At 31.3% G+C, this 15,816-nt stretch overlaps 1 protein-coding gene across 3 annotated transcripts in view; it reads left to right on the top strand.

The window, feature by feature from the left end:
• The first annotated feature begins 4,934 nt into the window (after window positions 1–4,934).
• Window positions 4,935–15,816, top strand: part of LOC145263720 (uncharacterized) — a 372,649-nt gene continuing 361,767 nt past the window's right edge. For 2 of the 3 annotated variants that reach the window (XM_080120684.1, XM_080120683.1), the window contains exon 1: window positions 4,935–5,173. In XM_080120684.1, coding sequence (XP_079976810.1) covers window positions 5,087–5,173 — 87 coding nt within the window. In that variant the 5' untranslated portion in view covers window positions 4,935–5,086. The remainder of the gene's footprint in view (window positions 5,174–15,816) is intronic. The other variant, XM_080120685.1, reaches the window with a different exon arrangement.

Here is a 15,816-nt window from a genome sequence, read left to right as displayed (position 1 = left end):
AGCCTTTGTTTTCTCTTGACTGGAAAACGTAATGTCATTCTTCATCGTCTCACTGTTTTGTCTATGGCATTTGACATCTGCCCCCTACCTAGACTTTACGCCACCCATCTTTCATTCAACTCTAGGAACAATTATGTCATACAGATCTGGATTATTATGTACTCAGTGTTACCCTTGTCAAAATTCTTACAAGCTATCTTGATCACTACGTATGTAGGGTCCCTAATATGTAACACAGTGATGTTCAGATGGATGGAGAAAGAGTTATAGTTTTATTGATTTAGATGAAAATATATGTTGGTATTGACACGTGGAATACTTCAGTGGTACTATCGCTCGACGTTTGGAAGTCTCTGGTAGAAGGGGAAAGAGGCTGATCTATATTGCCTTGGAAAGAACTGCTATAGAAAGATCGCATGTCGTAGTGTGAAAGAATTCCTGCAATGAATTGTTGCAGAGATGACACATAGACTGGAAGCTCTCTGCAGTTGATTCTTATGATAGGGTTTCTTGGAGGAGTAGCACGAGATTTGTCACGCATACAGCTAACAGGTTACTAACATGGATGATGCCTTTCAACCTGTAACTTAATAAAAAAGAACCTATAATGATGATGATGATTATTTTAATAAAAATAGCCAAAAAAAAAAGAACAAAAAAAAAACGATGATTCAGTGTACTACTAAGATAGTTTGAGATATGGAAAATTCCTATAGACGAGGGAAGAGGCTGATCTAAGTTACCCTCGGAGGAACTGCAGCAGGCAGATTGTATAATGTGGAACCTCTCTGCAAGATCTTCATGATAGCGTTTTTTGTAAGTGTGGGATAAGATCTTTTGTGTATGCAGCTTGCTGATAACCTGGATGTGCGCCCCATCAGAGTGCATAATGCCCCTCAACGTGCATGTTAATAAAAATAACAATGATTCAGTGTGCCATCAAGGTAGTTTGAAAGTTGGAAGTCACTGGTAGACAGAAAGAGTCAACCTCTGTTGGCTTATGGGAAACTACTGTGGAGAGACCACAGTGTGGAATTGTTTGTATCATTATCCTAAAGTAAATTTTTTTTATATTACTTAATTGGAATTCATTATGTAGATGAGTAATTTTTATTAATTTATTTTATTGTGGACTATTATCCTCATCTTTTTAGTTATTGTTTCACGACGTTTCGGCCAACTATTCCTCTGGCCTTCGTCATGTAGTAACCGAGACAGGATAGGAACTCCGAATCTCCTAACTAAGTTTAGAATTTCAAATTTCTCATTTAGACATAATCTACACAGGTCATCTACACTTCTACATATACTACCTGTTATATAATTTTTTCAGTTGACTAATGTGGTCAGTGACGACTTGGAAATTGTAGCCATAGAAGTATGTGTGAAATCACTGTGTGCCAAATACTATGGCCAGTAGCTCATGCTTGATACATGCGTATCTTTGTTCTATTTGTGTAAGGCTCTTGCTAGCATATATGACAGGCGATAGATTGCCATCTGCATTTGTTGTAACAGAACTGCACCTATTCCCCTTATACTTGCATCACAGTGCATGTAAATTGGAAGTCTAGTGTCAAAATTTCAAAACAGTGACATTTCAGATACTTCACGCTTTAGTTCTTTGAAAACCTTCTGTCTGTATGGTTCCCACTGGAAATCAAAGTCCTTGGTTAACAGGTCACACAAAACGGCAATTTTGGAGCTGAAGTCTTTGATGAAGTGCGATAGGTAGGTCATCACACCCAAAAATTGTTGCAATTCTGTTTTGTTACGCAGTTCTGACATCTCTTATAAGTCAAACACTTTTGCTGGCTCTGGTTACAATCTGGTATGTGTATACAGCTTTCCAAAGAAGGAGATTTCCTGGCGTTTGATCTTGCATTTCTCCGAGTTCAAGGTAAGGCCATTCTTTGATAGTGACCTCCATAAAACGTCTTAAGTTTTTGTAGTGTTCATGTTCTGTCGACCCATATACAGTGATATCATCAGCTATACTACAGGCTCCAGTGCACTTCTCGAATATCCTGTCCATCTCGAGTTGGTAGATATCGTGACTGACACCCAAACCGAATGGCAATCATTCAAAACAATACCTTCCAAATGATGTTTGGAAAGTTGTTAGTGGCTGGCTTTCATGGTTGAGCTTTATGGAGCAGTATCCAGACTTAGCATCCAACTTTGATAAGAATTTTGCTCCTGTGAATCAAGGTCTGAGCTCTTCGACAGTTGGAATTTGGTGGTATAGCCATATGAGAGCTTTGTTCAGTGCTTGTGGGTCTAGGCAAACTCTTATTATGTTGTCACATTTGGTAACATAAGTGAGAGAGTTTACCCAGTTTGTAGGTTTTTCAATCCAACATAGATGGTCTGCAACAACAACAAAAAAAAAAAAAAACTGGTTTTCACCAAACGGAAATGGAATCATGTCATCTTTTCTAGGGCAACAATTTGATCGTTCTACCCCATACATCATTCTCCCACTTCAAAAAAAAAAAAAAAATGGAAAAGGTAATGCCTGGAACAATGATATCATTACAGCAGAACAGATACTACACTACTCATCCAACTCTGAATTGAGCAGTGAAAAATAATACAGTAGTCTGAAATAGTAAACTGAATCGATATTTATTCAATGATAGCCCAATTTTCCTACTTAGTAAAAATTGCCCTTTTTTACGTATACTTTTTCCATGGACCTTACAATTTATTTACTTTTTTTTTTTTTTTTTTTTTTTTTTACATTAACCAGGTTTTAGGAAAATTAAAAAATACATTAAAAAAAAACATTACAAAAACACTCAGTTACAGTAAATTTCATTGTACACATGAAACGCCTAAATGAGAATTCTACTGGAAAAATATACTCACCATCTTCATCAATAAGTCAAGAAAGAGGCTAGCTTAGGAAGAACGATAACTTGTCATTATGAAATTGAGTTATTGATCTTCCTTAGATAGCTTCTCTTTCTCTTTTAACTTGTCTATAAAGATGTCGACTATATTTTTCCTGTCTAGTTTTAATTTTGATCTTTGCAATAAGAACATAAACATTATTTGAGAGTAATGCCCTTTTTATTGGGGAGATGCTTTTTAAGATAGAGTTGATAGATCGATTTTTTAATATGTCGTTTTAAGCAAAAACAATATTACGTACTTAATTGTCATGTCGAAAATAGTAAGATATACAAAATTACGAAAATTTATCGAGTTATTTATAGGTAAACATAATTTTGACAGAAAATTTGGAAAAAATTGCATTTGTATAAAGTAGACATTGAGGAGCTCACACACAGGGGAGATAACTCTGAACGTAAATTTAAATTACACCGACATTTCTAGCCTATGGTGATAGCCTTTTTTTTTCTTTTTTTTTTTTTCACTAAAACCACAATAGCACTCGATAAATTTTTGTAATTTTTTGGATATATTATTTATTTCCGAAATTTACGTAATATTGTTTTGCTCAAAACGACATTGAATAAATAAAAAATCGATTTGTCGCCTCTATCTTAACAAACACATCTTTTTTGTGCCAAAAATTATTTAAAGGGCACCAATTGTACTGATATTTTTCCCTTAGCTTCATTTAATTTTTTTGTTGTTTTATTGTTTTTAACATAAAAAAAAATTTTGAAAAAAAAATAAACTGAAATAAGTTATCTCCCTTACTTTGTCACCCTAAAGTAAAAATGGCCGCATATTTGTAACCTTCCCCCCTCTCCTCCATTTAAAATTTAAGGGATTTAAATTTTGTCCTCAAAAATGGTTCTCTTTACTATTATAGCAGTTACGGTTAGTTGTCCTATCGTACGCTTTTAAATGCTAAGGTTCCCCGCCTTGTTACTACTACTAGTAGCGGTTATCCGTTCTATCAAACTCTTTTAAAGCTAAGATTCCCTGCATGACTTATTACGTACTAGTTGGTATCTATCTGCCTCAATTGACGCTAGAAAACTCTTAATGATACAATACTGAAGGTTGCACGATATTTAGAGGCTTGTGTTATCTGTCTCTTCAAACGGTACAGTGTCTATTTTATTATTGTGGTTCTAAAGACCGTTCGTTTGGAGACGTTGTGGTTACAAGTCTCACACACAAGATTTTTTAGGAAGACGCGTTTGGTTATCTGTCCCTGTCGACGCTCGATTACACCGAGAACGAGGCTGACATCCGGTTGTCGCAGGTGACTGAAAATGGTGGATTGACAAACGGTCTATCTCTCTCTCTCCCGAGTCTCGCGACCCTTTTTTAAAAAAAAACAATCCACCAGCTGACTGACATTTTCTCCCCTTCTCTAAATGGAGACGAATTCCCAAACTAAAGCATGTCCATCTTTACCGAGATGACAATATCGTCATAGCCGGCACAGAACCAACCAGGAGAATTGATGGAATAATTTCGCTATATTGGATTAAACAAGGACTTAACTGCTATAACATCAAACCACTACTTCAGAAACACACACACATATATACAAAATCAGCTTCTTAAATATAAGAGAACGAAATATATACGTAAATATATATTTGTAAATGAAATATCTATATATTCGATTTATTATCATTTATTATTATAATTATTCTTAACTCTATGGGGTAAAAATATAATTATTTGCTATTAACTTGTAAACGAATAGACATTATTTTAACAAGCAAAAATATAAATACATATTTAGTGTTTACTAAACTTTTAACAAATTGTTATCAATAATATTAGTAAACATAACTCCCACAATAACAAAAAATAAATAGTTGAATAAAAAGAAATAGAGTAAACCCCCCCCAAATCACATTATTATAAAAGTAATATATTTAAATAATAAAAATACAATTAAACAATTTTAAGACAGACCAAAACTTTATTTTTATTAATATTGTATAATTATATAAATATTATGTATAGAAAAAAAGCGTTTTAAAATATTTTAATACTATTCTATATTAACTGGATTTTCTTTGTTTTGGTGTTATTATTATTATCATTATTTTTTTCACCTTGTGTTTTTTTCTCTCTCTCTGATTATTTATGTGGACGTAATTATTTTATCCATTGGAGTAAATATAAGTAAAATACAAAAATAAAAATGACTTCGACTAACGCAGGACGGAAACGCGTGAATGCCAAAACCTACACGGCGGATGATCAGGCTCTCGGACAAATTGCTCGAGAGGTAAGGTTTTTTTTTTTTTTTATTTATTTTTATTTATTTTTTCAAATTTTAATTATATTGCAGAAAAATGCAACTGAAAAATGGACAAGCCATAAAATACAAAAAAAAAAAAAAAAAAATCACATCAACAACAAAAAAATCAAGCCCTTTAAAAGCGTTTATGTACCTATTGTACCGCGCTATTTTTTGTCTTTTACAAATAGTATTTTCCAGTTAAATTCAAGTTTTATGTTTTTGTTTTGTTAGGTGAAAGTACAGAATAGGTACAAAACACCCTCCCCTTATCATGTTAAGAATGGTTTTAACCTTATTCAATGCGGTACAATAAGTATATAAGTACCCTATTTCGTCCACTTATGTTTTTTTTTTAATTTTAAATATGTATATTTTTGTGCTTTGTCCAGTAATTTTTCTTGTGTACACACTGTCAGAATTTTATCTTTTATATTCAAATTTCATCTGTCTATATATATATATATATATATATATCTTTCAGAATCAACAATGCTTAGTAGTGGTATAAATATATATTATAGAATTAAATCAAAGTGGACAAACCACAAAATCTAAAACACCAACAACAAAAAATCCCAAAACATCGGTCTATTTCGCTTTTTGACAGAAGCGAAATATTTGTCTTTCGATGTTTTTTTTCTTTTTTTTTTTCTTTTGTTATAATATTGTTTTGTCTGTTATATTTTGTGGTTCGTCCACTTTTCAATTTTATTTTTCAGTAATATTATCTGACCTAGTAGCCGCTATTCTGGTTTTACAACCGTGCGTAGAAGTAGAACTGTCATCAAGTTGACCGTTTCTTTTACCAAGACAACACTTTAAGTTTAATTTTAACGGTTTCAAAATAATATAAATAATCACACATTAAAAATTGCATTTTAAAATCCATTTCTTTTAATTCGATTTATTTTATGACTTGCTCCATTTTAATTTTCATTAAAAAGTGGTACTTGTGCATTTTATTGACTGTGATAAAATAAGTTATTTGGAAACACATTCTTAATATGAGGAGAAGAGGGTGTCTTTTTAAATATCTGTACTTTCACCTAACAATTTACAAAAGATAACATAAAAATTGACTTGAAAATTATATCTGAAATATAGCTCGGTTCATATACTGCACAAGCACCTACAGAATAAGAACAAAATTTAAATTTACACGAAAAAGATTTTATGTCGATTTAAAAAAAAATATATATATATTTAAATCGTGACCTACGGCGGTCTACTGTTATAAATTCGGAATAGCGGCCACTAGCTAAACTGTTGTTGTTCATGACGACTATACTTATGACAAGCTACAGAAACGTTTGTATTTCATTCACGAGGGGGAAATAAATCGGCATAATTGTAAAAAGCCTGATGACTTCCATCGGGAATAAAATTCAAACGCTTCAGTGTGTAGCTGACTTGCCATAATTATATTTCTGCGAATTCCACCTTATACACTGGTTTTCATCGCGCTAATGGACAATCGATTATGAAACCCGGTGCAATAAATGTTGGTAGTAGTGACAATTCACATGTACCAACTTGGTACATGTGAATTGTCACTTTTAAAGAATTTTATTATCTTTGTTCTATAATTCAGAATATTGAGCACTCTTTACCATAACATCAAAATTTTAAAGCCGTTTTTTTTTTCAAATTGTCATTGAACATTTTTATCTAAAATATATATTCACTGGCTGTCCAACCTGCAAAGGGTGTTTATTCCGAAAGCCATTCTTAACAGTGGGAGGTTGGAGGAGGGGGTTATTCCGAAAGCCATTCTTAACATGGGAAGGTGGAGGTGTTTATTCCAAAAGACATTTTATTTTCAATCTTATGTTAAGAACGGCTTTCGGAATAAACACTCTTTGCAGGTTGGACAACTAGTGCACATTGACCAAATACATTTTGATTACTAGTCGTCATGATATTTATTTATTATCTAGCTTTGGCTTCCACATTGAGCACTTTTTATTTATCACATTATCTCCCCCTTTTTTTTTTCTGTAGATTTGCTAGCCCCACTTTGATTACATATACTTTTTTTTCAGTAAATGCATTTCTATAGTTGTAGAATATCAACGACAATAATAATCATCACCTGCTTTCAAGATAGGCCCAATCATCTGTATTAAAAATCTAAAGTAATTTGTAAATACACATTTATTTTTTATTCAAAAATAAAACAAGGAAAAATTAAAATTAATTCAAAAGTAAATTACTATATTTTGAATTTTTCCTTTAAGCCCGTTACCCGGACAACTCCGAATAATGCCAGTAAATAACTAAACATGACTGACTGCACAAATGCAATCGTGTCTATCCCAAATCTCAAGGGAGCGAAACAGGATTGGGTTATATTGAAGTTCATAGCTTTAAGATCTCTGCTTTACAAAATTTATTGTAATTTTTTATTTTCATTAGTAGTCATCTTAAAACTTAATATAACCTACGATTGCAGTTGAGCCAATTTTTGTAATCACACACACACACACACACACACACACACACACACACACATTATAACATTAATGCTCCAATGCTCCATTGCTCCAATACTCTGTTTTCGTTTAAGCTTATTTTTTAGTATTTATATAAAATGAAACGAACAAGACATGTGTATTGTTGGTCGTAATTTGGTCTAATTAGGGTAAATTTTTATGACGTACCCAACATCCCCATGTTAAGAATGGCTTTCGGAATAAACACCCCCAACCTCGAAAACCGTTCTTAACATGGGGTAGTTAGGGGTGTTTATACTACGCTGGGGCAGGTCGTAAAATATGGTTATCTTTACGATTACTGTTCCAACTTCACTTCCGGTTGCGCCTCTCCATATTAAAAATGCTTTTTTTAAAAGCCCTCCTTAACATAGGCAGGTGGGGCTGGGGCTTCCTTTATCTATTCTGTGCTTTCACCTAACAATTTAAGGAACAAAGGATACCGTAAAAATCAATTTAAAACGAATGGGTAACCGGAAGTGAAGTGAAAACAATAATCGTAAAGAAAACCGTTTAAGTTTATAAATTTTGCGGGAGGGGGTCAGTTTATATCACTCCCCTCTCTCTAACGATCATAATATATGCAAACTGACTAAAGCATCCCAAGTAACCTGCTGGTTACAAATGTCATTTGGTATTGCGAGATGATCAGCCGTTGTAATGTGATGCACACGAACGCACACGTCTGTGATAGGTAATTTTATAGAATCCCTCCCGTCTCCAATTGGATGCTTGTTTACATTGGTGATCTGAAACAAACGCATTTCAGGTGAAAACATTATTACGTACTTATGTTGGATGGCGAAATTAATATAAATTCTGAAAATCACAAAAAATGATTCAGCAGATGTGCTAAATGAATTAAAAAAAAAAAAAAAAAACTACAAATACGTTCTATTTAAAAATGGTCGAACCCTTAAGTCATGGCAGATAAGACAGTTTAATAGAACTTGTCGCACAGATCTTCCACATACGATTAAACTCGATAAATTCTATTTTTATTTATTTTTTAAACTTTTTTTTTTTGTAATTTTTGTAAAGTATACTAATTTCAACACGACACGTAAATACGTAAAAATGTTTTCACTTGAAATGCGTGATTGTTAATGCTCACCAATCTCCACAAGAAACGTAATTTAAATTATTGCAAATCAATAGTTTACCATGGCCCAAAATACGTAAAAAAAAAAAAAAAAAAAAAAAAAAAAAAACCGGTTTGAAGACTGGAGTGATTTCTATAAAAATACTCAAATCGTACGAGAAAGCTAAATACTGTGTGTGTGTTAGTGGTTGAAAAAGACGAACTTGTTTTTCTTTTAATATTTACAAAATCTATTTTAAAATTGAATATTCAGTTTTAATTGTAAAAAGAACGTATGTCTAACGAATCAGTCAAATAAAGCGTACGGCTATAATATTATTAATATTAAATTGTTCCAAGCCGGTTCAATATCGGGTTTGTATTACTATACAGTACACATAGATTCGAAAAAGTTGTCAAAAAACAAATGTATAACAAATAAATGTTATCAAAGGCAAGATAAGTTACTTTTCTACCTAACTGGATAATTTTTAGTGTTTTTATTTGATGTAACATGTTTATTCAGCTCGAAAAACATAGTGTTTACCGATGTATTGGAAAATTCAAAATGGCGCCCTACTCTCTCTTTGACACGGTAAGTTTGAGAAAAGGAGTTATAAATAAAAAAAAGCTAGACAAAATGCTGTTAGAAACCAACCGAATATATATCAGACTATGTCACGGTAACATATATTGAGGGAGTTTCTAACAGTAATTTGCCTACTTTTTATTTTTAACTCCTTTTCCCAAACTTACCGTGTGAAAGAGAGAGTCGGCCGCGGCCGCCATTTTTAACTTTTCAATACATCGGTAAACACTGTATGTTTTTCAGGCTGAATAAACATGTTGCATTAAATAAAAACACCAAAAACATATCCAGTTAGGTAGAAAAGTAACTTATCTTGCCTTTGGTAACATTTATTTGTTATATATTTGTTTTTTGACAACTTTTTCGAATCTGTGTACAGTAATACAAACCCGAAATATCTATTTCGTTTGATTTTTCACCTCAGATTTGAGTAACATTGTTGGTTGTAATAGATATTTCTGAAATCAATTCTAAAAATAAATGTTTTCGTTTGTACATTGTTGAACATTGCATAAAGACAACAGTATTATTGTAGATATCCCCTTCAAGTAAGATTCTACTTCTCTTTTAGGCGATTACGCATGAAAAACTTGACGGATGAAAAAAATAAAAATGTCAGAATTTGGAGTGGGGATCAGTTTTGCATATGATTTTCTGAGACATTCTTGCATTTTAGGGTAGTTAATATTTATTTATTTATTTTTTTTTTTTTTGCTATGGGAGATAAGTCTTTATTTATTTTTTGTAGGAGGTGCGCCGTGCGGTGCGTCTGAATTTTTAGTTAATTATGTGTGATTTTACGGCCTTGCCACTCGGACTTGGGGTCAATGTTATAAAATTGGTTAACTGCCCTAGCTACAGTAGCCCGGAAAGTTGGGTGTTATTTTATGTAAGATTTGGACTCAACCTTCATTCTAAAATATTTTTGTTGGTTATTTTCTTCTTTCCTACAAGATTTGCAGGGTAATCATCTAAAAATATATATATTGGAGGGGGAGTTGATTTAGTTGAGGTTGTAAATCTTCTATCTATATAAATAAAACGTGTCTCGATATTTAACTGATAAACTCTTTAACTATTGGTCATACGACACTGGAATTAACAGGAAGCACCAAGGATGGTTTATAACGAGTAAAATCTTTGTATGGAGAAATAACGCGCAAAGACTTATCGGTAAAATGAAATGCAAAATGTTCATTTCAACTTACCGACATATTTCTATTACGTTTTATGCATGCGCAAATTCAATCATTAGCTTGAAGTGGCTTAATCTTAAATTTTATCTATCTGTCGATAGCTCAAACAGTAGGGAACGCGACTGGAGAGCGCTGAATACTAACTGGTGGCGCCCCAACATTTTTTTAAATCAGTATTATATATTATAGTATGATATACAATAGAGAATTGGTTCTGTAATAATAAATATGAAATCTGTATGAATTAAAATATATTTTAACGTATTGTACAATTGGGTAAGCCCCCCCCCCTCCTCGCTAAACACTTTATTTTACTGGATAAATATTAGTTTATTTATTTCTTGTTGTGAAAAAAGTCAAAGTTGTATTTTAACAATTTTATCACATTTTATTAAAAACTTTCAGACTTTTATTTTGATAATTATTATTAATTTATGGACTAGTATGTTTTAACCACTTCATTTTTTTTTGCGTTTCCAATTCGTTAAAACGTATTTTTGAAAAGTGCAACTTGCACAGATGGCCATTAGCGATTAAAATGTAGAATTGAAGTTTGATTTTCCATACTATTGCACTAAAATATAGTTATCTTGAACTTTTCAGCTTTAAGGTGTTTGCCAATGAAGCAGAAGCATCGCCGATCGGCCATAGTTTTAATATTAATTTGGTTAAGATAACGATAGCAAACACTTTAAAGCTGAAAAGTTCAAAATAATTAAAAATATAATTAAAGACTATTAATTTAAATAAATTTAAAAAGAGGGTAAAAAAAAAAATAAAGCTAACATAAACCAAAACACAAAAGAAATGTACAACAGTCCCTATAGTACAATTGAGCCAATTAAGCCGTTTCCATTTTTACTGATTTAGTAGTTTCATATTTCAACATGAAGGCACACCTTGATGAACACACACACACACACACACACACACACACACATAAAATAACTTGAAACATTTCATTTTTTTTTTTTTTTCAATTATGTTGATAGCCATTATTGAAATTGAAAATCTAAATCAAACCTCAACACCAGAAAAAAATAATCTCCATTTGTTTTTCTACATTTTCTCGTAATAAAAGCAAACACGTGACTATAAATGCCGGTTTTCTAGTAGCAGTTGTAGATTTCAGTTGTTATTATTAAAAAATATTTTTCCTTTTTTCTTTTCTTTTTTTCTTATTGTTCTTTTTTTCTTATTGTTCTTTTTCTTATTCTTGTTCTTTTTTTATTATTTTTTTCTATTTTTCTTGTTTTTTCCCCTTATTCTTGTTTTTCCTTATTTTTTCTTTTTCGTTTCTTTTTCATTTTGTTTCTTTTTCGTTTCCTTTTTCTTTTCTTTTTTCTCTTTTCTTTCTCTTTTCTTTTTTATCTTTTCTTTTTCTTTCTCTTTTTCCTCTTTTCTTTTACTCTTTTCTTTTTTTTCTCTTTTTTTCTCCTTTTTTCTTTTCCTTTCTTTTCTCTCTCTTCTCTTTTCTCTCTCTTCTCTTTTCTCTCTCTTCTCTCTCTTCTCTTTTCTCTCTCTTCTCTCTCTTCTCTTTTCTCTCTCTTCTCTTTTCTCTCTCTCTTCTCTTTTCTCTCTCTTCTCTTTTCTCTCTCTCTTCTCTTTTCTCTCTCTTCTCTTTTCTCTTCTCTTCTCTTTTTTCTTTTTTTCTTTTTCTCTTTCTCTTTTTTCTTTTTCTCTTTCTCTTTTTTCTTTTTCTCTTTCTCTTTTTTCTTTTTCTCTTTTTCTCTTTTCTTTTTCCTTCTCTTTTTTCTTTTTCTCTTCTCTTTCTCTTTTTTTTCTCTTCTCTTTCTCTTTTTTTTCTCTTCTCTTTTCTCTTTTTTCTCTTCTCTTTTCTCTTTTTTCTCTTCTCTTTTCTCTTTTTTCTCTTCTCTTTTCTCTTTTTTCTCTTCTCTTTTCTCTTTTTTCTTTTTCTCTTTCTCTTTTTTCTTTTTCTCTTTCTCTTTTTTCTTTTTCTCTTTTTCTCTTTTCTTTTTCCTTCTCTTTTTTCTTTTTCTCTTCTCTTTCTCTTTTTTTTCTCTTCTCTTTCTCTTTTTTTTCTCTTCTCTTTTCTCTTTTTTCTCTTCTCTTTTCTCTTTTTTCTCTTCTCTTTTCTCTTTTTTCTCTTCTCTTTTCTCTTTTTTCTCTTCTCTTTTCTCTTTTTTCTCTTCTCTTTTTTTTCTCTTTTTTTCTCTTTTTTCTCTTCTCTTCTTTTTTCTCTTCTCTTTTTTCTTTTCTCTTTTCTCTCTGTTTTCTTTTCTTGTTTTTTTTTCTTGTATTGTCTTGTTTCCTTATTCTTTATTTCATGTTTTCTTTATTTCATGTTGTTTTTCTTTTTGTTTCTTTTTGTTTTGTTACTTTTTCTTTTTCCATATTTTATTTTCCTTTATTTCCATATTTATTTTCTTTATATTTTCTTTTTCTTATTTCTTTTCTATTTGTTTTTTTCTATTTTTCCTCTTTCTCCCCCCCCCCCTTCTCTGTTTTTCCCCTTTCTCTGTTTTCATGTTAAGAACGGCTTTCGGAATAAAAACCGTTTGGAGGTTGGACAACCAGTGCATATTGACATTATTTTTTTCTCAGGTTTCATTTTAATTCCTTTTTTTTTTTTTTTTTTTTTTTTTTTTCTTATTTTTACTTATATAATTATTATGCTCTTATTAAATGCTACAACCCCCTCCCCTGTTTTATATGAATTAATGTTATAATTTTCTGACTTTTTTTTTTTCTATTTTAATGATGTGAATTTATTACATTTAGATTTAGAAACGAGAACAGGCATAACAAATATCTTCCCGGAGATTTTCATTTTTTAGTTTTAATTTTTTATTTACATTTTCATTTCTTCCAGATTTCAACAAATAAAGTCTTCAGTTATTGTCCAGTTTAATGTTATTGTTGAATGATGTTAATTTTTATTTTCAAACCAGCCGTTACATTTCGCTGTGTTTTGACATGCTACATCACCGGGTATTTATTTTGTAGGTGGTAAGAATACTCGTAAAAATATTTTGTAACGTTTTTAACGCAATCAACATTTTCACAGGTTGAGGTTGATATGAATAATACTGCGAAGAAATTGGGATCAACTTTAAAGCAGTCCTTAAATTACAAATTATTCACCCACTTAATGACCATTTAATAAAAAAATCACCTATTGTCAAAAACTGAAACAGAATATTTGCCTTCAGGATGTATCAGATCAGCCGATCTGGTTTTCAACTGATTTTTTTTTTTTAAACATACCTTCTTCCTGTTTTTTGTATGCTTTATTAAAAGGTCGTGTTCTATTGTGATTTTATATTTTAAATCTCATATCGTTAAGTTAAAAAAAAATCGCCCATTTTTTTTTTTTTTTTTTTCACCGGTTGATGGGGAGACGTTTGAGCCAATGGACGGACTGTTGAAACCATTTTTCAGTTTAAACACTTTAAAGATTATTTTTCAAATGTTGGGAAACGTTAAGTTTAGGTGATTTTTTGGGTTTTTTTCATTTCATAAAAGCGATATGTACTAGGTCCAAAATTGTATTTAAAAGATGACATGGCGAACGTATTGGCGTTAATATTTTAACATCAAATACATTAGGTATGTTGTTACTGTCCTGAAACTATACTTTGTTTTCTGTCATGAAGCAAAAATTGTTTTATACTAAGACAATTGAAATGTTTTGCCTAAATTCAAATTGCCCATTTTGTGTCTAACTCTGTCCTCATGAAGATAAGTAAATGGATTTTTTTTTATGTTAGCTTTTCATCCGGGCAACACCAGGTAAATAAATCCAGTCTCAATAGACTGACCGTAACAAAAAAAAGATGTAAACATGTGCACTGGACTGCACTGCAGACAGCAGTATTAGGTTACTTGAGCAGAATTTTTAATTTTTAATTTAATTTTTATCTTAATTGTGAAATAAATAAAAGTAGCTGTCAAAAACGTGCGACATACAATTTGAACGTAGTTTATGGAAATAAAACCGGACATGAACTGAGGGTTCAGCTTATTACGAATATATAATTACAAACTAATCCTCCACTTTGCGTTCGTTTTCAAGCAGGTTGCGTTTTAGTAGCCATATTGTGTGCATCCTTTCCTTTAGGTTTGTTTTCAATAAATGGATTTAACAATTGTTTGACATTTGATGTCGTCCGTAAACATCTGTTTATTCACGTATGTTTAATGCATTAATAAAAAGAAAATGTTAAATCAGATAAAAACGACGAAAGTCGACGACTTTTTCTACGTTTCAGCGACTGCCAAAAATGAACTTTTTGCTTAAAAACACGTGAATATATATTTCATTTCTTTTTGTTTTAAATATTTAGAGGTCGTTATTCAAAGATATAATTGAAAATAATTAAATACGTTTAGTCATAAAAATATATTTTTCTCTCTGTTTACACAAAATTAAATCTGGTTTCTAGTTTATTCGAGACACGTTCAGATAAATTTTATCTCTTGTCCTCTGTCAGTCTGAGGATTGGTCCTGTGCAATTCTAGGAAATCCACTCTCCCAGGTTGGCAGAGAGTTTAATTTATAGCTAACCATTTTAAACGCCCCTACCCGGGAATGTCGACGGGCTGCTCAGACATTTTTATTTAGACACGGTGCTCTTCTAGGGCACTGGTTTCAAATCCCACGTTCTGACCTTGTGTCACATCTGCTATGGGAGAGAGATAAATACATCTAATAAAATTATCGATGTTTTGTGTGTGTATGTAAACCCAGTTGTGAAATATGGCAGTTAAAAATAAAATGACGGGAAAGTTCTAGGAAATACTTATTGAAAAATCTTAGCGTACACCGAAAAATTACGGAAAATGATCAGTACCTTTATTTTTATTTTAGAAATTCTTAACAAGTGTTGTTCTCAATTAAAAAAAAATATAGAGATTTTCACGTAAAGACGATGGCATCATTTCATCGTAAAATCGTTAATCGGCTATTTATAGATAACATAACAAAAAGTCAAGAAAAAATATAAATTTTAAAGCGTTTATTTAGTTGAAAACACAAGCAGTGTCGAGAACTACTAGGTGTGTCAGAATTTTGGGGGAATTTTTGACACTCTTAACACAAAACTGCGAATAAAATATACAAAACTCATAATTTCTCTTTTTAAAGTGGTTTGTTTAATTTCTTTATGGAATATACTTCCAAAATAAACTATTTAAAGTTTTGAAAAATAATAGAAATATTAATTTTTATTAAAAAAAAAAACAACAAAAAAAAACAGTGTTTACAAAGTGCCTGCACACGCTCATGCAGACATTTTTTTATGTAATAA

Source organism: Euprymna scolopes, chromosome 39 (genome assembly GCF_053919585.1).
Source record: "Euprymna scolopes isolate OS-2025 chromosome 39, ASM5391958v1, whole genome shotgun sequence".
NCBI classification, from domain to species: domain Eukaryota; kingdom Metazoa; phylum Mollusca; class Cephalopoda; order Sepiida; family Sepiolidae; genus Euprymna; species Euprymna scolopes.
Note: the sequence above shows the minus strand (reverse complement) of the source record. Positions and strands in the feature narration are given on the sequence as shown.